This window comes from Microchirus variegatus, assembly GCF_963457635.1.
Source record: "Microchirus variegatus genome assembly, chromosome: 18".
In the NCBI taxonomy this organism is placed as follows: domain Eukaryota; kingdom Metazoa; phylum Chordata; class Actinopteri; order Pleuronectiformes; family Soleidae; genus Microchirus; species Microchirus variegatus.
This window is the reverse complement of record NC_139819.1, coordinates 15,924-41,137: the sequence shown is the minus strand read 5'-3', so window position 1 is coordinate 41,137 and position 25,214 is coordinate 15,924. Positions and strand designations below refer to the sequence as shown.

General features: G+C 38.5%; 1 protein-coding gene across 1 annotated transcript; it reads left to right on the top strand.

Moving 5' to 3' along the window:
• The first annotated feature begins 10,528 nt into the window (after positions 1-10,528).
• LOC310940155 (zinc metalloproteinase-disintegrin-like MTP4) lies at positions 10,529-24,592 on the top strand. Its single transcript, XM_083905087.1, has 22 exons — positions 10,529-10,619; positions 13,043-13,134; positions 13,374-13,450; positions 13,783-13,861; positions 14,011-14,087; positions 15,289-15,481; positions 15,619-15,681; positions 15,801-15,872; positions 16,244-16,413; positions 17,627-17,708; positions 18,396-18,529; positions 19,325-19,502; positions 20,181-20,270; positions 20,663-20,858; positions 20,997-21,102; positions 21,795-21,951; positions 22,199-22,279; positions 23,083-23,167; positions 23,262-23,361; positions 23,464-23,554; positions 23,635-23,724; positions 24,461-24,592. The coding sequence occupies exons 1-22, from the start codon at positions 10,562-10,564 to the stop codon at positions 24,491-24,493; spliced, it is 2,304 nt and encodes a 767-aa protein (XP_083761213.1). The 5' UTR covers positions 10,529-10,561; the 3' UTR covers positions 24,494-24,592.
• The last annotated feature ends 622 nt before the right edge of the window (positions 24,593-25,214 follow it).

Genomic DNA, 25,214 nt, shown 5'->3' with positions numbered 1-25,214 from the left:
CTAGTGGTTGGAGGCTTAATTACAGCATAAAACCACTGTTGAGAAAATGTATATAAAATATCGATACACTTGATATTTTAGTGAAGCATTGTTTTCTATAAAAACAAAACCTCCCCATAATAAATGTAATGTTCTTTCTGTATATATAACTCCTTCTGTGCAATACTTTATTGTACTTTCTAACTAATTTGTCCCGTTTGTTTTCATTGTGTCTTTGTTGATGTTTCATGTGTTAGGACACAAAGACATTAGGACATGAGATTCCCGGCATGTTCATTCACACTCGGTCAATTAACCTCGATTGTGATTCTGATCTGAACATTTCATTCTCCTTAGCCTTTTTCCTTTATGACCCTGTGACGCAGCACAGGCTACACTGACTCACGCTAACGCTGGGACACTTTACTGTCCTGTGCAGCAGCAGCCATTACCTCAAAGTCGGGGGGGGGATGTAGGGGATGGATGTGCGGCGGCCAAATGTGTTGACCCCCCGTGTGTTAAGTTTACAATACAGTAGAGGAGAAAGCACATGAGTTGATGTCGCTCTGGTTCAGCGCCAGGTAAAAGGAAAGTGCTGGAGCCGAGCAACAGAGAGTCCATTGTTCCTCTGAGCGGGAGGTCAAGGTCATAGAGGAGAGACGGGCGTGGGGGGAGAGGACGCCAGTCTCTGTCAAGATGAACAAGATACACTCTTTTATTTATATTTATATATATATATATATATATACATTCATGTATATAAAAAGTGAGTGTGTTTGTGCGTCCAGTCCAGGTTTTATGCTGCTTTTTAATTTACTGTAAAACACAAATAAATAGAGGGAAAACAACTGTAAATGTAAATGTAGGCTTTAATAGTGATTAAACTCACTAAACAGGTGATTAAAAAAAAATAAAAAAATACGTAAAGGAACAGTTTGAGATCTGACTCAGTTTTATGAGCGCTGACAGTTAGCGTAGCATTAAAACATTACAGTCCAGGTTTGAAAAGGTCGTTTAAACAGAGACACATTATGAGATAACAGGATTAAAGGTTTAGACGCTGCAGTGCGTAACTTTTGCAGGGGTTTTTTTTTTGTGTGTGTGTAATTTCATCAGAAAACAGGCTCTGTGAAGCAAAACTATCAGCGCGTTTGTACGTATACACCTGTAGCGCCAGGACGGAAGGAGATTTGAGCAGAAGAAGTCACTGATGAAGCCTTATAGCCGGTGCTTCTTTATGAACTGGTTGACCTGGTTAAGGTGATGATGGTTTTAGTAGTCGAAGTTTGTAAACTGCTCACTTTCCTGCACCAAAATCCATGTAAGAAAACATGTGTTTTTAGCGACACAGGAGCTGCTGGTTTAATCTAAACGAGCTCTAAAGTCACAAGATTACAGATTATAGTACTGAGTCTTCTTTAAGGTTCTGTAGGTTAAAGTTTAGCTCGTGCTGACGCTCAAAAGTGTCACTTCAGCTCGTTCTTCACTGTCGTGTTGACTCTTGTTCTTCTTTTCTGTCACCAGCGCTTTCTCTCAATCCCCCAAACTAGACACATGTAAACCCAGAGAGAGAATCTTTAATCTGTGTTCATGAAACACAGGAAAGACAAAACAGAGCTCAGACACTTCAGCTTCAGTCTGCTGCTGCTGCTGCTGCTGCTGCTGCTGCTGCTGCTGCTGCTGCTGCTGCTGCTGCTGCTGCTGCTGCTGCTGCAGAGACGGACAGGAAAACCTCACTTGTGAAACACAAGGCACTTTATTATTTACCTTCATTAGGCGTTTATTAAACCACAGAGAGAGAGATGCTGAGCAGGAAGCTTTGAGAGCTTTCTTCCTGTCAGTCTCTGATGCCAGGATCAAAAATAAACAAACAGAATGACTTTTTGAAGAACAACATTCACTATTTGACAAATGCTGTCAAAGTCAGGCTGTTTTTAACCAAATGAGATGGACAGAATTTAATCCATGCTTTTATGAGTCAGAGAGACTCATCATCACTCACTGTTTTTCTATTAGAACGGATCTGAATTCACATAGAAGTGTTAATATAATAATGTATCATCATATTTAAGTACTGTAGTTCACAAAACCAGTAGAGAAAAACTGCTTTAAGTTCTAAAACTGTGTAAAAACCCCACACATTTACATTAGACCTGTGTATATCTTTAAAATAGACAGAACTTTTTATTCATAATAAGTGTAAATTGTGACTTTTACACTGTATGTATGGTTTTATTCGTACATATACATGTGCATTATAGTATACGTTGTATGTTGTATTATTTTTTATTGTGTACTTTTTAAAATCTGACTGAAACTTGATATTTGATTTACATTTATTATACTTATTTATATTGGGCAGCTGGATTTTATTGCACTGTTCCTTTAAAACAAGCAGCATATAGTGCAGTTATGACTCCTAAATAAAAGATTAGATGTATATTAATGGTATTTTTATAATTATACATTAAATTACAGTGGAGTAACAACATAGTAATAGTGATTTTGTAACAGGGAGTTAATAATATCAGAGTTCTATCATATTTCTGACGATAAGCAGATAATATTACAGTAAATAGTCTTATTTTTATAGTATTCACTAGATTTCAGCTTGATAATAAGATTATTTGTTAATATAACACGATTATATGTAAATCTATAATATAAATTTGATATAAATCCTCCTTGATGTCCTACACACGTGTGTGTGGTCTTTTTTGTCCCTTTCAAAAGCAGACGTCTGAAGAGGAAGCAGGTCTTTCTCTTTTTAAAAAGTGCTTAGTGTCGTCGTCGCGTTCATGTGGAAACGAGAGCCGCGAGTCTGGTTCAAACCGGTCGCTCGCTGGGTTTTGTCCTCTTTGTAAGAGGAACCTGTGCTGCTGATGACATCATCTCACCACCAGGGTCTGCTCATCTAACAACAACCACCACCACGACGACAATACAGTAAAACTGCACAATGGGCAATAAAAGAAAACACTGGTGGGATAAAAAAAAAAAAACCTTTTGACCTCACGTGAATAGAATCATAAAATGAGACAAAGAGATGAAGAGTGGATTTAGGTCGTCAGTCACACTGTGACACTAATGGAGGATGGACTATGCTTATTAATAAGTATTAAAATGTAAATATGGTTATACAGCATCATGAGGCTAATTACTGCGATAACAATGAAAATAGACACATACACACACGTGTATATATAGGGTTGGATTGCAGTAAAGTCAGCATATATATAATATATATATATATAGAACACATTGTTGTAGAGTTGCTTGGTTGCACATAAGAGTGTAAAGTCTGTGTTTTACAGTGAGAAAACACAGCAGCAGCATCTTCTCCATCATCTGCCCTGCTCCGGTTTCAGCCAGCAGCAGCACGTGGTGTAAATAAATAACAGCCGTGTGTGTGTGTGTGTGTGTGTGTGTGTGTGTGTGGGAGAGTTAATGCAGCTCACGCCTTCGCCCTCGAGCCGTCTGCAGCATTCCTGCAGCCCTCGCTGCATGCATGCATCACAGATGCAAGAGAAAGTGTCTCACGTGCAGCCGTCGCCGACGAGTCAGAGGCAACAATGGCTCACACACACACACACAGAACCACATTAACACATACACACACACAAAGAGACTCTGAGTGTCAAACACGTGAGGCGCTTGTGCACAGAGACGATGATTCGCTGCAGCGATGGAATGTCAATTTACAAAAGCGTGAGAGCAACAAGAGAAACAGTAGAGACGGAGATCTGTGTTTGCATATTTAGACTGAAGGGAAATCTTTTACCCTCCAGCAACAGCAACACATAGATATATATGTATATAGATGTCAGTAGATTATCATGAGGAATATGGTTTTACTTTTACTTTTCCCAGCTGACATTACTGGATCTCAAACTCAGCGTCTGTGTTGATATGGACAGATATACGTTTATAAATTAAACGTTTTTATGTTGCATGTGGCCCTGGGGCTGCATGTGGCCCTGGGGCTGCATGTGGCCCTCTGGCTGCATGTGGCCCTCTGGCTGTATGTGGCCCTCTGGCTGCATGTGGCCCTCTGGCTGCATGTGGCCCTGGGGCTGCATGTGGCCCTCGGGCTGCATGTGGCCCTCTGGCTGTATGTGGCCCTCTGGCTGCATGTGGCCCTCTGGCTGCATGTGGCCCTCTGGCTGCATGTGGCCCTGGGGCTGCATGTGGCCCTCGGGCTGCATGTGGCCCTCTGGCTGTATGTGGCCCTCTGGCTGCATGTGGCCCTCTGGCTGCATGTGGCCCTCTGGCTGCATGTGGCCCTGGGGCTGCATGTGGCCCTGGGGCTGCATGTGGCCCTCTGGCTGCATGTGGCCCTGGGGCTGCATGTGGCCCGGGGGCTGCATGTGGCCCTCGGGCCACATGCAGCCCTGGAGCCACAGGTTTGAGACCTCTAGTGTTCATGTGCAGTGACAGTAAATGTTGTTTTATGATTATATCATTTTCCCATTTCCATTATCATGAGGAATATGTGTTGACTCTGAACTTTCCAGAGCCGTGAAACGATGACTCAGCATTAATTATTGATTTTTTTTTTTTTAATTAACTCTACTGACTGATCATTATCAGATTATATCATCAGCACTGGGATGACATAATCCCTGTTTGGTGATGTTTGTTAGTGTCATTTATAAAAATAAATTTCAAATATCCTGCTCTGTGTGTGCATGTGTGTGTGTGTGTGTGTCTGATCAGACTGGTGTTTGCACGGTCGCCATGACTACGTGTGCTAAGAATAAATGAGTGTGTGTCTGCGCTCTGTCATTGTCGTTTGTCGGTTTACACTTTCAAAATAAAACTTTTCCCCAGACAAAACTTAGATTTAACACTAATCATGCTAATAATATTCCTTATGCTAATAATAATGCTAATATTAAAGATAATGCTATTACTATTACCACTGCTATTGCAACTACTACTATTATTATTATTATTATTATTATAATAATAATAATAATTATAAGAAGAAGAAGAAGAATGTAAAAATATGTGTTAGAGAAAACATTTGAAGGACTTCAGCAAAAACCGTTTTCCACATTAACAAAAGGAACAGAGGATGAGATTTTTCCAGAATAAAATAAAAGATGAGGGATAAAAATAAAAGCCCCTCTCGTCTTGAAAAGCAAAACAAAAGTTAAGAAAATAAAAGCACATGTCAGTAATAACTCATAAAGGACAGTCGCTGGTATTTGTTGTTCCACATGAGAAGGTCACAGTCGTCGGCTTTGACTTTAAACTGAGTTTCCACTGCACTGATGATGAGTTATAGACGTTTGTCTGGACGACACATGGACAAAATCAATGTGATCAACAGTCAGTCAGAGTGGACACAGAGACACACAGAGACCTGTCCTTCACTGTCCTCTACTGTCCTTTCATTGTCTTATACTCACCTTTCACTGTATTTTACTGTCCTCACATTGTCCCTTATTGTCTTCTTACTGTGGGTTAGTGTTAGTGTTAGGGTAACCCTGACCCTGACTGTCCTCCATTGTCCTTTTCAGTGTTTTCTACTGTCTGTATTTTACTGTCCTCTCATTGTGTTTTGCTGCACCGTCCATAATAAAAGCAGTCGTTCACAGATGAACATAATAATAATAAATAAATAAAAATGTGTCATGTGAAGAACAAACAAACCTCCTGTTATCACTCACTTTAAATAAAATAAGAAAAAAGCCTTCAGTGTTAATAATATAATGTTATATGATGTTTTCCAACATGAACTCACTGTATTTGACCTGAGGCTCTTATCTGTTGTTCGCCCTCTGCTCTTTGTTCGCCCTCTGCTGGCCGACCAGGTTCACTGCGGCCCGGTGTCAATGAAATGAAGACATCGCTCTCTGGTGGTAAAAGTGCAAAAGTGCAAATTATGACCTGATATGTGAATAATTATGAGTCATTAAAGCAGGAAACTGTCTGCCACTTTATTAGGTACAGCTGCTCTTTTGTTCTGAAGCTCTTTGAGTTTGAGCTTTGATTTATATGAAAAGGTGCGACTTAAATACAGACTGACAGATTCATTTATAAATAAAATAACAGTTAATTTCACCACTGATGTTTCTGTATAAACACCATGTTTCTGTATAAACACCATGTTTCTGTATGAACGCGATGCTCCGAGGCTACGAAAAAGGGAAGGAAACTGCTCCTAATGAGTCGTCATTCATCCAGTGACGGTGTCATCATTCAGTCTGAAAAAACACCACCTTTACACAACTCAACTGTAACTGAGTGGAAATCTACATCCTTCTTACTGTGAGACACCACGAGACACCGTGAGCCATCATGAGCCACCATGAGACTCTGAAGTTTAACCACATTCTGAAGTAACACAAGGCTTAAAGCAGGGAGTGATGTGGATGTCAGTCGGTTTGTCTGTCAGTTGTTTAGTTTCCTCTGCAAAATGTTTAGGCTGCAGATTCTTGTCATTTAGGTACAATAACACTGTGTTACTTTTAGTTTCTTCTGCAACAACTTTTTAGTTTCTTCTGAAACTTTTTAGTTTCTTCTGAAACATCTTTTGGCTGCACATTCTTGTAATATAGGTAAAATAACTACATAGTTAATTAGTCAGTTACTTAGTTATTTTCTTCTGCAACAACGTTTTAGTTTCTTCTGCAACAACGTTTTAGTTTCTCCTGCAACAACGTTTTAGTTTCTAATGCAACAACTTTTTAGTTTCTTCTGCAACAACGTTTTAGTTTCTTCTGCAACAACGTTTTAGTTTCTTCTGCAACAACATTTTAGTTTCTTCTGCAACAACGTTTTAGTTTCTAATGCAACAACTTTTTAGTTTCTTCTGCAACAACGTTTTAGTTTCTTCTGCAACAACGTTTTAGTTTCTTCTGCAACAACGTTTTAGTTTCTTCTGCAACAACGTTTTAGTTTCTAATGCAACAACGTTTTAGTTTCTTCTGCAACAACTTTTTAGTTTCTAATGCAACAACTTTTTAGTTTCTTCTGCAACAACGTTTTAGTTTCTTCTGCAACAACGTTTTAGTTTCTAATGCAACAACTTTTTAGTTTCTTCTGCAACAACGTTTTAGTTTCTTCTGCAACAACGTTTTAGTTTCTTCTGCAACAACGTTTTAGTTTCTAATGCAACAACTTTTTAGTTTCTTCTGCAAAACAACGTTTTAGTTTCTAATGCAACAACTTTTTAGTTTCTTCTGCAACAACTTTTTAGTTTCTTCTGCAACAACATTTTAGTTTCTAATGCAGCAACTTTTTAGTTTCTAATGCAACAACTTTTTAGTTTCTTCTGCAACAACATTTTAGTTTCTAATGCAGCAACTTTTTAGTTTCTAATGCAACATCTTTTTAGTTTCTAATGCAACAACTTTTTAGTTTCTAATGCAACATCTTTTTAGTTTCTAATGCAACAACTTTTTAGTTTCTAATGCAACAACTTTTTAGTTTCTAATGCAACATCTTTTTAGTTTCTAATGCAACAACTTTTTAGTTTCTTCTGAAACAACTTTTTAGTTTCTAATGCAACATCTTTTTAGTTTCTAATGCAACAACGTTTTAGTTTCTTCTGCAACAACTTTTTAGTTTCTACTGCAACATCGTTTGGCTGCATATTCTAGGATCATAATCTATAATATTATTTTAATTATTGTACAAACTCTGCTGCTGTATCACACTTTAGTTTATCTCCTAGCATCTACATTAGCGCCACCATGACCTGGTTAACCTGTGTGTTTTAAGTGTTTTGTTGTACCTGTCAAACCAGTGTCAGTACAAACACACACACACACACACATACACTGGTCTGTGCAGGTGTTCTTCTTAGGACACATAAGGACACTAAACAAAGACTTTATCTCCTGTTCCTTAATCATAATCAGTTAATGACGAACCTTAAACTTAACCTTAACCTAACACTAAACTTAACCCAGGAATGAGGTTCTGCCTCATTGGAACCAGGTTTGGTCTCCAGGACTTCTGGTCCTGACAAGTACCGTGTTTGTGCAAGGTCCTAAAGAGGCGACAAATACAAGAACACACACACACAAACTTGTTTTTATATCTTAGTGAGGACACATCATAGACATAATGCATTCCCTTACCCTAATCTTAACCATCGCCACTAACCCTACATCTCTTGGACCTCACAAAGATGTAAATACAAGTAGACACACACACACACCATCAGATGACTTAAATCGTTTAACTCATCACCAGCTGTTTGAATGTTTGTATTTTACTGTTTGTTTGTTGATTTTGTTTGTTTGTTGTGGATGTAAAGGACAAGTCTGTGATTTCATTTGACGACGTCTTCAATTTTAGCTTTGGTGAACTTTAATGAACCAAAAAATTCACCAAATAATGGATCAAATAATCCTTATTTAACTCTGATACGGTTAAACTACTGCAGAATTACACTCCCGCTTGTCCTTGAGAGGACAGATAAGACTCTTGCTTTTATTTATTATTTATTTAGACATTTTCAAAATAAAAGTCTGGCTGTGTTTCAACAGTTAAATGCTGTTAAAGGTTGTAAATATCTCACTTTCTGTCTCTGTGTGTGTGTTTTTGTGATTGTTTTTAAAGCACAGTATCTGCATATTTGCTGAGCAGCCAGTGTGAACAGGACATGGAGTTACAGCGACTGACTGAAACCACCCTGAACGCACACACATGCTCGTCTTCTCGTGAGTCATCTTTGTTTTCAAAGTAAAAAAAGAACACATTTATCACCTCGAGCCGGACGTTCTGTCGACAAAACCCCTGGACGCAGCAGATCAGAGTGGTGCGGTCACCACACTGACACTGCGCTAATTGTTCAGTGAGGTCACAGCTTCTGTGAATCATGTGATCACGGGATGAATGAATGAATGAATGGTCATCATAAAACTGCACAAATGCAATTTTACCATCAGGATTTAAGCGAATGAAGCAGATTTTCTGTACCTTTTTAGTGGTTTGTCCCTTTAACCAAGTCTTTTCTCTTTGAATTTATGTTATTATTGTTATTATTACTCTGATCATATACGCTGGTAAATACAGTTGAACAGTATTTACGATTTATCTCCCAAGTACAACAAGAGGAACCTCGCGTACCACTGGTACCAAACGGTGTTTCTTTTGATATGCGACGACATATTGTTCGCAATAAAAAAACACATTGATGATGCAAAATGTGTAAATAATAAATAATTCTTATGTAAATGTCAAAAACCAGAAGCACTCGGAGAGCACAGACCTCCACTAAGGCAGCTCAGCTCCCCCACAACATAGCGAGAAAAATAGTGATATCGTATACGGATCACGACCAAAATGTAATCATGTGTTCCTGGTCACCTTGTGGACAGTTCCTCAAAATTTCATCCAAATCCGTCCACGACTTTTATAGTTATGTTGCTAAAAGACAGACAGACAAACTCTGGCTAAAACATACAGGGCCGTGAGTTTGATTTACCACAGAGAGTCAAATACATGTAATAAAAATGCAAATAATGTACGCTGTGGTTAAAATGACAAATGCAGTCCACCGACACACACACACACACACACACACACACTAGAGCTGAAACGATTAATCGATGAATCGATTATTCATCGATGACTAAATGAATCGGCAACTATTTTGAAGCTTTTTTCATGATTAAAACAAGATTTCTGATTGTTTTAGTTTCTTAAATGTGAATATTTTCTTTGTTTCTTTGCTCCACATAACAGAGAAATCAGACATTCGAGAACATCGTCATTTCCAGGTTTGACGAAAACTGATCAACGTTTTTTAACATTTTCTGACATTTTATGGACCAAACGATTCATCGATTAATCGAGAAAATAGATTAATAGAATAAAAAATAGACAGATTAATGGATTAGGAAAATAATGGTTAGTTGCAGCTCTAACACATGGACGTGGTGTCCTGAGATGTCCTTCTCTGCTGCAGATGGAGCAAAAACATTGGTCTTATTGTCTGTGGACACTTTGAGTGTGTGTGTGTGTGTGTGTGTGTCCGCGTGTCCGCGCCGACTCCAAGCATGTGTTCAGTGGGTGTCTTTGTATGATAAACGTTGTGAAACTTTGTGATAGTGTGATGTGTCCTGTCAGTCAGTCAGTGAGTCAAAGCACTGACGTACGCGGCAAAGACTCAGAATTCAACATTGAAGGTAAGAAGGACTAAATCTACTCTGACGATACAAACCCTTGTGTCTTTGTGCTTTGTCTGCAGATGAAAACCTCGCAGTGACGTCGACCGGCGATGAGACTAAAAACTAAAAGTGGCTGAAAGCAAGTGCAGCTTTGGCCCTAATTGTGTGTCGGCACAATAATGTTTCCTGCATTCCTGAAGAGCAGCGAGGGCGTGTTTAGGCCGGTTTCTCTCTCTCGCTCTCTCTCTCTGTGTGTGTGTGTGTGTGTGTGTTGTCAGATGAGGAAGTGTCGCTCTGACAGCTGCTGGAGGGCCGGGCGAAAGGCGTGGCCAACGCCAAAAACCCCCCCACCAGTGACAGGAACCAGTGTGTTGCAGGTAGGAGGTAGGCAGCATAAAGCCTGACCGGATCACCGTCTGCTCTGTTACAGTGTGACTGTCTGCACTTGGACAATGACCCGGACTCTGCTATTGTGGATCCTCATCCTAAACGCCTCACCTGAGCCCTCGGGTAAGTCACCGGATACGGTTACCTCCGCTGAGCAGAGCCACGTCGGCTGATTAATAACTGAAAGACTTATCCTTTTGATTCAGAGAGCTTTAAAGTCCAGTTATAAAGTCATTAAAACAAGTGTCCTAGTTTACTTTATCTACAGTCTGACAGTTATCTATCAGTGTGTGTGTGTGTGTGTGTGTGTGTGTGTCTGTAGTAGCCTATCAGGACACATACCTACAACTTATAAGGTATTTTTGAGGGTTAAGACTAGGTTTAAGGGTTTTAGTTGTGATGTTTAAGGTTGGGTAAGTTAAGGGTAAAGTAAGAGTGTGTGTGTCCTCACTGAGGATGTTGTGCAAGAATGAGTGTGACCAGTGTAGATCCCCATAGATCCTAAAACCATGTTGTCATGTTTTTTTTGGACCAGGTTAAGTTCAGGGCTGAGATTTATACTCGTGGTTACACTCTTAGAAATAAGGGTTCCAAAAAGGGTTCTTCTACAAGGGCTGAGGTTCTACCTGGAAACATTTGCTGAAGAAAAACTTGAAGAAAGGGTTTTTTAAGGGTTCTTGGTAACACTAATGGTTCCAGTAAGAACCATTTGATCCAGAGAACCCTCCAAAGGTTCTACCTGGAGCCAAAAAGGGTTCTCCTATGAGGACAAGCTGAAAGAACTTATACACTTTTATTTCTAAGAGTATAGGGTTAGTGCTGCAGCTAACGATTATTTTCAGAATCGATTAATATCTCGATTATTTTCTCACTGAATCGATCGAATTGTTTGGTCCATAAAACGTCAGACAGACAAAGTTGATCCGTGTTTTTCAAACTTCTAAATGACGATGTTTTAAAAGCGTTGTTTCTTTGTTTATTAGGGCAAAGAAACCAGATCTGTTTGATGATATTAATAGTTGATTAATGCAGGTTTGGTTAAGGTTAGGTTAGGGTTACACATTAACCGGTGTGGTTTAGGTTAGGCTTGTATTTGCTAACCGGTGACATGATGACAAAAGTAAAGTAGCCACAGTCGCCGTGATCCCACGTTTAAGCAAAGTGAGTGGGAGTCGCTTTAAATATATCTGTGATATTTGATTGACGCATGGTTAACACTCACTCAGTCAGGTGCAACTGACTGTGACTCAGGTAAACTTAGTCATTTCCTTCTTCATACGGTCTGAAGGGGGGGGGGGGGGCAGTAACTCGTATCGGACGCAGATTGTGGTATAAAAATGTCGCAATACAGAATGTTATGACATGACTGAGAGCAAAAGAGGACAAAAGAGACTGAAAAAGAGAAGGAAGTGGGGGTTTATATTTTTTGACTCCACTATCAGTAAATATCTACAGATCCTGGCAAATACACTTAATAAAGTGCTCATCCTTGAGGCTGATCTGAACTGTCTTACAGTATATGTGTCATTTGGGAGATCACGTCACTGAAAAGTGTTTCACGCATGAGAAAATAGCATTTAAATGAATAATTAATGGAAACAGGGAAGTTAAAATGCAGCGTAAAGTGTATTTGTCACGTGCATTGAAAAAATAAATAAGACAATTCATTCAAAAACATAAAGACATAGTGAAAAATATTGCTGCAGGGTAAAATAACTGTGATCTGCTCACTGAAATACATAGATTAGATAAAATTAAGTAAAATAATCTTGTTGTTGCTGTTGTTAATCTTAATAATAGCATGTAGAGACAGCTCTGAATGGTGTTTGAACACTTTATTTATTCCCTTCAGGCTGAAACAAAGCTAACAAAGTACGGCTGCACGTCTGTGTGTTGTTGCCCTGAGGGCAAATCTCTCATGCAGTGTAAATAAATATATCTGTGTGTGTGTGTGTGTGTGTGTGTGTGTGTGTGTGTGTCTGTGTGTGTGTGTGTGTGTGTGTGTGTGTGTGTGTGTGTGTGTGTGTGTGAGGAATATCAATATTCCTGGTTTTCACCTGTTCTTTACTCTGTAGCAGGTTAGATCAAAATAACAGATTCAACAAAAACAAACAATGGTGACATTTAGTTTTACTGCGTAGAATGAAAGTGACAGTGGGTGTGTTGTTACACAGGGTTAATGGTTAATCCCATAATGATCATTATTGTTAATGCTACTGTCTTGACCTGTTCTATATGAATAGTGCAGTATAATGTATTTGAAATGTATTTATCTTCATGTGTGTATTATCCTCATGTCGTAATGTGATGCATCTTATCGTGTTATTATCTTAGCATATCTTAATAGTTTTGATGTGGAGGAAGGAAGCGGATAATTAACTGCTACAATGAATAACAATATAGTAAACATCTCATAATACACGTGTGTGTGTGTGTGTGTGTGTGTGTGTGTGTGTGTGTGTGTGTGTGTGTGTGTGTGTGTGTGTGTGTGTGTGTGTGTGTGTGTGTGTGTGTGTGTGTGTGTGTGTGTGTGTGTGTGTCCACAGAAAGCCATGGAAGCCATGAGTTTGAAGAGGTGAAGGACTACCAGGTGGTACGACCCGTCAGACTTCACTCAGTCAGAAAAAGACAGGCCGAGGTATGTATATATATATATATATATATGTGTGTGTGTGTATATATATATATATATATATATATATGTGTATATATATACGTGTATATATATATATGTATCTATAATTATATATGTATATGTATGTAAATGTATATATATGTATATATGTATATATATGTGACAGAAATGCTGTACATTTGTGTTGTTCTTGTAACTGCATCCCATTCACTATTTCATTTCCCTGGTCTTTCTCACCACAGTACGTCAGATCAGGGACATTAAAGTATGGAATGACATTAGGGGGAAAACAGATTGAAATGCAGCTACAGAGAAATGAGTAAGTATTTATTTGTCATAAGAAAAATAGCTTTAATTTTGTGTGTTTTTTTTTTTTAAATTGCCTCTTGTTTCTCGCTAATGACATTTTTCACCAGCAGAATCAAGACCTACATTGTAAATCAATGTAAACACAGTATTTCAAGGCAACTTCCTGGTTTTACTTCTTTGTTTGCCCAGTAATATGTGTTTTGACGTTGGAAAACCGATTGTTCCGTTTCTCCAGGTCTAAATAAAAAAAATTTGGGTCATAGCTGTAATGTATTCTTAGAATCCAAAAACTGATGTGTCAATGTATGATTTCACTTTATTTTTATTTATTTTTATCATAAGTGAATTGCTCACCAACGACTACACAGAAACGTATTATCGAGAAGATGGAACTCTAGTCACCAGCAGCCCAGAGAACATTGTAAGTGTTAGCATTTGAAGTTTCACTTCTTCTTCTTTCTATGTGACATAATATAAAAGTGCTGACATTTGTGTTTGCTAAAACCACTTCTTAATCATGATTTCACGTGCTGCTAAGATAACTTAGATTTGATTTCATGTCTTTACCAGGATCACTGCTACTATCACGGAAACATTGTGGATGACAACAACTCGTCTGTTAGCATTAGCACGTGTGATGGACTCAGGTGAGGCTGCAGAGACTAAACTCAACACAAAACACCATATTATCAGCTCTGTGTTGTTAGCAAACAGTATTGTGCCATGTTTCCATACACCAGGTTAATAAAACAAAACATACTTAGTGTAGCTCCTGACAAGAACATGTTGTCTTCAATGTTTTTGCTGTGTCATAGCTGTAAAGCTAGCAAGAACTTCTCGCAGCTCATCATAACCAGAAGTTACTAGCACTCTGAAGCTAGCTAGCATACCCGCAGAAACTGAGGAAGCTAAATCACCTGTACTGTTCCTCTTGTGACCTGACAAAATGGCTGCCAGTAAGAGATTCAGTAAGCTAGCTGGGTATGTTGTAGTACCACTGTTTTAAAGCAAAGGTACATTAGGTAGAACCTTATTATATGTGTGTGTGTGTGTGTGTGTGTGTGTGTGTGTGTGTGTGTGTGTGTATATGTGTATGTATGTATATATGTATATGTATATATGTATGTCTATATATGTATATGTATATATATATATGTGTGTGTGTGTATATATGTATATATATATACACATATGTATATATGTATGTCTATATATGTATATGTATATATATGTGTGTGTGTGTATATATGTATATATATATACACATATGTACATATATGTGTATGTATGTGTGTGTGTGTATATATATATGCATATATGTGTATATATATGTATATATATATATATGTTTATTTATTTATGTGTATATGTATATATGTATTTTTATATATATGTGTGTACATATATATATATGTGTGTGTATATACGTATATATATACACATATGTATATATGTACATATATCTGTATGTATGTGTGTGTGTGTATATATATATGCATATATATGTATATATATATGTTTATTTATTTTTGTGTGTATATGTATATATGTATTCATATATATATATATATATATATATATATATATATATATATATATGTGTGTGTACATATATATATATATATATATGTGTATATATATATATATATATATGTGTATATATACATATATATATATATATATATATATATATGTGTATATATACATATATATATATATATATATATATATATATATATATATATGTGTGTGTACAAATAAGGTTCCACTGAAATAACCTTTAGTTTGACCTCAAACTCATGGCTATTTCTGTAGAACTTAAGGGAAAAGTTGTGGTTTTGTTTTCAGGGGTTACTTCAGAACGTCTGCACAGAAATACCTGATCGAGCCTCTGTCAGGAGACGATGAAGGTGATCACGCTGTGACGACATTCAGTGAGAAAGAGAAGGAGAACCTGACGCCCGCGGTGTGTGGCGTCACCAACACCAGCTGGAGCGACGACTTCGAACCCCCGACGAGCCTCAGCCGCTCCAGATCAGGGGTAACGTCATGACTGTCACTAAACCCTGTTCTGCTTTCAGTTCATTTAACATTCTGCTGCACAAAAACATCATTCACTGCTGGTTTATAAAGACAAATATTAACCAACATTAACTAACCAGTGCTTTTGCCCTTCAGGGAATAACGATCGTCCAGCAACAGAAATACATTGAGCTCTTCCTTGTTGCTGATAACCGTCTGGTAAGTTACAAATAAACTATTTTTACATGATGGGAATTTAAAATAACACTCAAATGAATGTCATAAATCCTGAGGCTGAGAAACAGGATGTGGCCTAATATGACAACATGGTGTTTCAGTACGTGAAGATGAATCGAGACCAGACCAAGCTGAGAAAGAGGATATTCGAAATTGTCAACTTTGTCAACATGGTGAGTCAAGTGGCTTAGATTTCTATATTTGGTCAAACTCCAAGTCACACAGGACTTATCAGGTTTGACAAATTTCCAGTTCATACGAGGTTGTTCTTCTTCATTTAGCAAAGTAAGACTAAGCTTCCGCTTTAAAATGCCAAGCAATACATGACTAAAGTTACACTAATTCTAAGTTGTTGTAGTCTACGGTGTATCATAGAGCTTCTTATCTCCCATGATCCATTTGTAGGTCCCAACCCAGTCTTTGGAAATCACTGTAAAGTGATTTGACTATCAATTTCTTCTGATAAAACCTCCTAAATGTTTTACACTGGACCTTCAACGTTCGCCTCTGTCTTTCTGCTGATCTCCTGTCATGTTGTCGTCAGGCCTATAAGCCCCTGAGGACCTTCATTGCTCTGGTGGGGCTGGAGATCTGGTCCAACCGGGATTTGATCACTGTGAGGCCTCCAGCCGGGGATAACCTGGACGCTTTCATGAAGTGGAGGAACTCCGAGCTGTCCAAGAGGAAGAAGCATGACAACGCACATCTCATCAGGTTAGAGGAACTTCTATGGAACCAAATACGACATGATGTCCATGAAGATTTGAACTAATATGTCAGAGAGTCTTGGGGCCAATTCCAATTCCTATCTTAACCCTCAAGCTCAACCCTTAATCTTAACTGGCCTCAAAACCAAGTGTTGAGGGTTATTTTGTCACTTAGAAATGGGACACCCCTTAAATGCAGATACGTCTTCAGACTGTAGGGGGCAGAATAACGCCAAAGCTGCGTCCAGTCTGTCAACTCCAAAAAAGAAGAAGAAGAAGACATTTACGTCAGGATTATTTATTCTGATCCGTTTGTCAGTCAAGTTATTAGGTTGTCAGTTAGTTATAAGATGATACTCATACAAATATTCAGCTGACAGTTACCACACACCACGACTTATTGAAAAGTAAACCACACCGGCCGACTATTGACAAAAGATGGTCAAATAAAAATAAATGTTAGGCAACAATGACGTCAGTAATCCATAATATGGGCCTAAACTAAGATCATTTTTATATCTCTACTAACAAAGAAAATACTTGTTTCGCTGCTTTCGGCGCCATCTTTGTTATGTCAAAACACGCAATGCATTCTGGGTAGCCCTTGCTCCCAAGGGTGGTCTCGGAAAATCTCAACATTGAGGGCGATACAGCCCTTAAACTTGGCCTCAACTTAATTTATCTGAGAATCAGGACAGAACTTGGACTAGAGGGAGAACATTTTTGAGATTGAGGGTTAAACAAGGAATTGGAATTCATCCTTTGTCTCAGGAAAGTTGCATATGATTGCTTTAATATGGCTCAACAATCCTGTTTGCTTGTTTATATGAAACAGAGATCCAGGTTAAACCAAATCCGCTCTTATTTGCTGAAGAGTTTAACAACAACTTTTTCTCCTCGTTTTGCTTCCACGTCAGATTCAATGTCACAAACTCTGTCCGTTATGTTATGTCCTAATTCAGATTCAGGGGAAGTACAGATGTCTCAACAAATGTAACCGAAATGTCCCTTTTGGTTAAACGCCTACATCTTATGGTTTAACGGCTCTGCCTTCTTTCTTTCTTTTTTTAAACCGCTCTTTTTGCCACAGCCGTGGGGCGCTATTTTAATACATGTGGATATGATGAGTCATGTCACACCTTTGTGAAACCAGTCAACGTTTATTTCTTGTGAAATTAAGACAAAAGTTGAGATAAAGTGGTTCGTCTTTTGTCTTACAGTGGGATTGACTTTGAAGGAGCGACTGTGGGACTGGCTTTCATCGGGACTCTGTGCTCTGGTCACTCTGTGGGGGTGGTGCAGGTGAGGACTTGAGATGACGATGTCACCCATTAGTGGTAGCACCTTCTGCAGCTCTCTATTTATTGTGTAGCGCCAGTTGGAAAGGGAATGTTTAGGACAGGAAGTAAACACTGAGATACAGGAAGAAAAACTGCAAAATACAACAGGATTTAAACTAGACAATATGCAAGGTAGGAAACTAACAACTAAAACAATATCAGAGAGTCTTTATAGCTTTAAAATAACTGCAGATCTTCATAATCAGGATCATATGAGATAAAGTCAAAAGCTTTAATCACTTAAAGGTGCATTATGTAATAAATGATAAAATCCTCCTAATATGTCACAGAGACTCAGGAATAATGTTCATATAACAAACTGAACTCACCAACAACAACAGTACAGACAAAATATTTGCATTAAAAACAATATTTTGCAGACTGCAAATCATGTTTATGTTTTGAAATCATGTTTTGGCTTCATGTGGCACCACCTACCGCCGTCTACCAATCATTGCAGTCAGTAGAGTCTCAGCTGCCGAGCAACCACTGGGGTTGCCAGTTAGGTCAGAAAACCAAACCTAAAAGACCTCGGTATTTTGAATTTGAATGTAGTAACTGTTTTTGGCCACATTCTTACATATGGCACCTTTAAAGATCACAGGCTATCTCTGGTGTGCGTTTCATTTAAACGTGACTTAACTTTCAGAATCACAACGACCGCGCCATCGCAATCGGAGCGACGCTGGCTCATGAGATGGGTCACAACCTGGGCATGAACCACGACGACTCCAGCGCCTGCAGTTGTGTTGGAGACTCCTGCATCATGGCTGCAGCTCTCAGGTGAGACACCGTGTCTTTTTATAGAAGACGATCTGACACAAGTGCAAATAACACACATTGATGTCGTCTGTTGGTCTGTGAGCGACCATTTTGAAGCACTGAGCTTCGTATATTGACCGTTTGACAATTGTGACCCGAAATACACTTTCAGAATATGTAAATAACTCCAAAGTAGACTTGTGAACCCTTTTGCCATGGCTGGACACAATTGTTATGCTCCGCGCTCGACACGGAGCATATAGAGTTCGCACCGTTCCGTCTGTCCGGACTAAAATGAATACCTTCCTGTGCGCGTATGTCCTTCACATTTTGCGGGATTGTTTAGTGGGTGAATATCCCCAGACGTTTTTTTCATTTTGTCAAAAAACCTTTTTTTGAATTGTTCGTGCATTTTTACGCGTTTTTTTTGCGGGGAAATGTGAGAAATGTGTAAACGGCACTTTACGAGCTTGTCAACACGATAACTTGACAAATATTCGACATATTGATGTCAAACTGGCACTGTCCATGCCTCTTACAAGTATCTTGAACAAGTTCGAAGATCGGTGACCTCAACCTATTTCCAAGGTCACAGCTGCACACCACATGTCCAAAGTGGCCTTCATTGCCTATGCAAACTTTGCTTTAAAATTGGCATAAAAATGTGGGCCCATGGACTCAGCGTGGAGCATTAGTAGTCGTCGACTATCACCACTCTAGTTTAAATATTGTAAATAAAAGTCCTTTTTGCCAGATGTAAAAACTGCGATGGATGGAACTGATCAGTAGATTAAACGTGTCCTCGTTTGTCCTCAGCTATGACATCCCCCGAACCTTCAGCAGCTGCAGCAGCAACATGTACAACAAGTACCTGATGAACCGCGGGCCCAGCTGTCTGCTGAATAAACCGCACTACAGGAGTCTGGTGGCGCCACCTGTCTGCGGCAACGGGTTCATGGAGGCGGGAGAGGAGTGCGACTGTGGCACTGTGCAGGTATAAACAAAACAAACCAGGTCATCTGCGTCATAGAAACGCTTAGCGGGCATTACGTTTAAGAAAAGAAAACGTTTACTTTTAAACGTGGCTAGATATGAACGCACTATTGTGAAGTGTTGAAATTTACCAGGGTCATTGAATGCATCTTGTTCGCGATAGATCATCTTCAATGATATCCCTTGTATGTCACTGTTTCAGACTAAAAACTCAAGTACATTCCTGTGAGATTGAATGTGCTCAGACACGTTTGCATCTTCTCTGCTGGTATTCTCTCTCTCTCTCTCTACACACACACGCTTGGTTTTTTCTCGCCGGCCACAACTTTTCCAAAAGACAACATTGTGAAATGGTAGAGATGTTTCACTGCATCACTGTCATGCAGGGACTGCAGTAAAAATCAGTTCAATAACTTTGTCAGATATATATACAAACACACATATATCTGAGTGAATATAACACACAGGTTTCCAAAGCTCCACAGCAGAGCTAATACATAAATAATGAATAAGGGAAGCAGCAGCGAGAGGAGAATGATGAATTTTATCTCAAAGATGGTCCAGAAAGAAAAAAATCCATCTAAACTCAAAGTATTTATCTTTTTCTTTTTGATAAATATCATCAAATAAAATTCTTATTGTTGTACAAGTCTTAACAGCTTCTATGTTGTGTTAAAAGGAGTGCACCAACCCGTGTTGCAATGCCACCACCTGCAGGCTGTCAGAGGGATCACAGTGTGCAGACGGCGATTGCTGTGAGAGGTGTAAGGTGAGGCAACCGCTGATCTGTCACTGACCTCTAGTGGCCATTGGAGACATTACAAATTGTGGACCAGAGAAAATAAATTGTCCTGTCAGTAATTCATTTCTTGGATAAATATAGCTGTAGTTAAACATCATACAGAATGTAATGGTTACGTAAAATTTTGTGGCGTAAACAATATTATTTTTTGTGAAAATGTGAACATTTTTGTTCAGTAATTTAGGAATCTTAAATCAAAAAGATGGCACAAAGATGCCAGGGTTTTATTTATGTTTTTACAAAAAGGTTTTTACTGTTTTGACAAAATTCAAGCAATTTTTTTACTGCCTTCTGAGGAGAATATCAACCTAAGATCCATTACAAATGAAACTAAAGTGAATGAATGTGTCTCCACACAGATCCTGCCTCGCTCCAGAGAGTGTCGCAGGAAGCAGGACGGCTGCGATTTGCCTGAATACTGTGACGGAACTAACAACGTCTGCCCTGAGGACGTGTTCGCTGTCAACGGTCTCCCATGTGACCGAGCGCGAGGATACTGCCACAACGGTCAGTGTCCGCAGAGGCCGAACCAGTGTGTCAAGATGTACGGAGGAGGTGAGAGTACTTTTTTTTACTTTTTTTTAATCATTTAAATGCCATGTAAATTCTCCTCTCCACACACCACTTATTGTGAAGTGATGGAAATCATGTAACCAGGGGCATTGAATGCATCGCATTTCCCTTGTTTTTCAGGTGCCGTCGAGGCTCAAGCTTACTGCTACAACTACAACAAAAGAGGAACGTACTACTCTTACTGCAAACGTCCGTCTAAAGACCAGTACATCCCCTGTCAGCAACAGTGAGTCTCCACAAAACACAATATTATTAAAGGAAAAGAGCAGCACTACAAATAACCAGCGTACCTGTGTACTGCGTATGTGTGCATCTCTGTTTAAAGTTTAAAGTCACGTAAACATGACGTCACGCTCGTCTTTTTACAGTCAGTCGTCATGGAAACGCTTCATGCATTAACGTGCGTTAACTCGCCCATTGGTCAGTAGTTATTAGCGGACGGTTGTGGGGGGTTTTTTTGCTAAGAAATTGGCAAATGTTGAACATTTTTTGATTTTTGAACAAAAGTTGAAACAATTTTTTGAAAAAAAATGACAAACATTAAATTTCTTGGAAAAAAAATTGGAACATTCAGTTTTTTGGGAAAAAAAATGTACAAGTTGAAAGATAAAATTTTTTGAGAAAAAAAAATAAAAGTTGAAACATTAAGTTTTTTTTATTTTTTTTATCAAAAAAAAAACAAAAGTTGAAACATTACTTTTCTACTTTTTTTAAACATAAGTTGAAAAATAAAATTTTTGGGGGGAAAAAATACAAAAAGTTGAAAGATTCAATTTTTTGAAAAAAAAATTGGAACATTTAATTTTTGGAAAAAAAAATGGACAAAAGTTGAAACTAACTTGAGTTAAAACGTTCTCATTATGAGAATGGAGAGAACGATAGACGTGCGATTGACAACGTTACTGTTTTGTTTTGCAGAGACAAGTATTGTGGGAAGCTCTTCTGCCAAAATGGTCAAGGAAGCCCGAACTACGGCCGCATGGTGAAAGTTAACGACTGCAAGGCGGCTTTTTTTGAAGACCACACTCAAGACTACGGTCAGGTGGACACTGGGACTGAGTGTGGACCTGGAAAGGTAAGAAGTAGTGTTTTTTTTGTCTTTTCTTATTTAATGTTTTTTATGTATCAGTGTGGGTTCATCTGTGAAGTTTGTCCTTCTGTAGCAACATCCTGTCATTTTGGTAAGAATCTTCAACAACACAAAAAAAATCAAAATGTTAATATTTTGTTTGTGAAACAGAGTTGAAGCCTCAGTGTGTCTGTGTGTGTCTGTGGAGACTGACTGTTGTTGTTGTTGTTGTTGTTTTGTTGTCTTTTTTCAGGTGTGCAGTCAGAATGAGTGTGTGGATCTCGCAGTCGCTTACAGAAACGTAAACTGCTCTGCGAAATGCTCCGGTCATGCTGTAAGTACACACACACACACACACACACACACACATAAATGTTTGTACAGCTATCCGACTGATATAATGTCTTCCCTGATCCCCTTTCCTTAATCTTAACCATCACAAATAAAAACCTGTGTTCATAAAAATGTTTTTTCCAAAAGTTGAATTTTGACAAAAAATTGACAAAAAATTGAAACTTTTTTTTTGTTTTTTTTGTTTTTAACAAAAGTTGAACGATTCCATTTTCTGAAAATTTAAACAATAATTTTTTTGAAGAAAAAAAAAATTGAAACTTGAAATTTTTGTTTTTTTTTAAACAAAAGTTGAATCATTTCTTTTTTTGGGGAAAAGACAAAAGTTGAACGATTACTTTTTTGTAAATTTTTTGACCTTTTTTTTTTTTAAACAAAAGTTGAAACATAACATTTTTGGAACAAAAAGACAAAAGTTGAAACATTAAATTTTTTATGAAAAAATTAACAAAAGTTGAAGCATTATTTATTTTATTTTTTTGATTAAAAAAAGTTGAAAGATTCCATTTTTTTCAAACAAATTGAAACATTCAATTTTGGGGGGAAAAAATTGACAAAAGTTGAAACTAACTTAAGTTCAAACATTTTTTAGCCGTTGACTAAATCTGATCTACTAGACCAATTATAAAAGACTTGATTTTTTCCGTCGTACCCCCTTTAATGGTCGGTGCTGCTGTCATGTGACCTCTGTGTGTGTGTGTGTGTGTGTGTGTGTGTGTGTGTGTGTGTGTGTGTGTGTGTGTGTGTGTGTGTGTGTGTGTGTGTGTGTGTGTGTGTGTTCTGCAGGTGTGTAATCACAGGAGTGAGTGTCAGTGTGAGCCCGGGTGGGTGCCTCCCAACTGCAACTCCAAAGACGGATCTTCGTCGACTGGTACCTGCGATAAATATGACGACAACTTCACGTCTGACGATTCTACGACGACTAAACTAAACACATTTGTTGTCTTGTTTTTGTTTTCCTGCAGGAATAATCATCGGCGTCGTCGTCGCGCTCTTGGTTCTCGGAATCATCGCGGGTGTCGTCGGATTCCTCTGGAAAAAACGCAAACTTCCCATGCTGCCGATGTAAGTATTCGTCGTCCTGCTCCCCCTTGTGGTAGGTCTACGTATTGCTCCATTTTGCACAGTTGGGAATGTGTGAGATGAAATCTTTTCTTTCTCTGACAGGACACAAACACAGAGGAAGCCGACAGCGGTGTCAAGCTCCGCCCAGCAGCGCCCAAACAAACCGTCACCGACCATTCAGGTGTCACATCAGGTAACGTGAGAATATTCAAACTTACGTAGTGATTTAAGGTCTGTGACTGATCGCTAACATGTCAAACTAACTGCTCGTAGGCTGCAAGACCCAAAGGAGCTCCGCCTCCTCCTCCTCCTGCAGGAAACAGAGCCAAACCTCCGAGTCAGAATTTCATGGCTGCTCGTCAGGTAACCAACTACAATTATGTGTTCCATTTACACAGGAACTGGGAGCAAAATCAGCAGTTGCCATGGTTACTATGCGTCGGTAGCAGCTTCAGGTTAGCGGTAGGAGTATACTGGGGGCGTGGTTAAATCCTGGACTCCACCTTTCAAAGGTCGAGATCGCAACGTCGTTTCTGTTGATATTTGATTTACAAATCGAGTTTGTGACACGTCGACACAAATGAATCAAAGACACTTTCTCGGCCGTTTTTTCCTTTCACCACAACCGGCCGAGGCAGATGGCCGCACATCTTTGAGTCAGGGTTTTTTCAAAAATAATTGTCAAATTTTGGAAGCCATAGTATAGTATGACGTTTTTGTTAAATTTTTGACGACATAGTAAAGTAAGATGTTTTTGTCAAATTTTCGACCAAAATTTTTTTTTCAAAAAAAATTGTCAAATTTTGAACGATATGGTATAGTATGATGTTTTTGTCAAATGTTGGACCAAAAAAATTTGACACAAATGAATCAAGGACACTTTCTCAGCCATTTTTCCTTTCACCACAACCGGCCGAGGCAGATGGCCGCACATCTTTGAGTCAGAGTCTGTCAGATATTTCTTCTTCTGTTAAAAAAGAGTTGTTTCTCTCTCTGCTGTTTGCTGATAATTGTTGTGTTTCTCTTCTCTGGATAAGACTTTGTACAGAGAGTTGAGAAATTGAACTGACCTGAATTGAATAGTACGTTCATTCTGCAGGCTCTGAGACCTGTCCCTCCACCAAAGGTGTGACGTCTGATGATGATGATGATGATGATGACACTCGTCTGTCTTTGTCCACCGTCCACAACAAGAAGCTGCTGGAAATAACTGGACCAAACACAGACACCTGTTTATTTGTTTGTTTGCTGCCTGATGCAGTCGTGTGTTTCTGTGACGTACAACGCTGCTGTTGCTGCTTCAGGAACAACAAGTCCACTCTTACTCACTCACACACACACACACACACACACACACATAGACACTGCAGCGTTTTTCCACAACATTTAAGGCACTTTTTCTACGACACACCTGAGAGAATGTGAGCCATACTGTATTTTTTTATATTCCTTTTTTATTTTGTTACAGAAAGTGTAAATAATAATATTGTACATGACTGGATTTCAAAGGGAATGTGCGTAAAATGTGTGCAACAGCGACCTTCAGTGTTGAAAGTGGGTACTGCAATCCCAATTCAAAAACCAGCCCCGCGAGAGGATAATCGGATTCAGATTTGGCCGTTTCCGATTTTAGGCTGACAACTCATGGTCATTTTTATGACTTATTAATATTAATGATAATAATATACTTTTTTTTTTTTTTTTAGATTAAATATTTAATGTTGACTTTTTAAATGCTTTTTTGACATGAAACTGTAAAGATTTCTGGTCCATTATTGTTTAATGTATGTTATTATTATTATTGTTATTATTATTATTGTTATTATTATTATTATTATTAAATATGATAAATA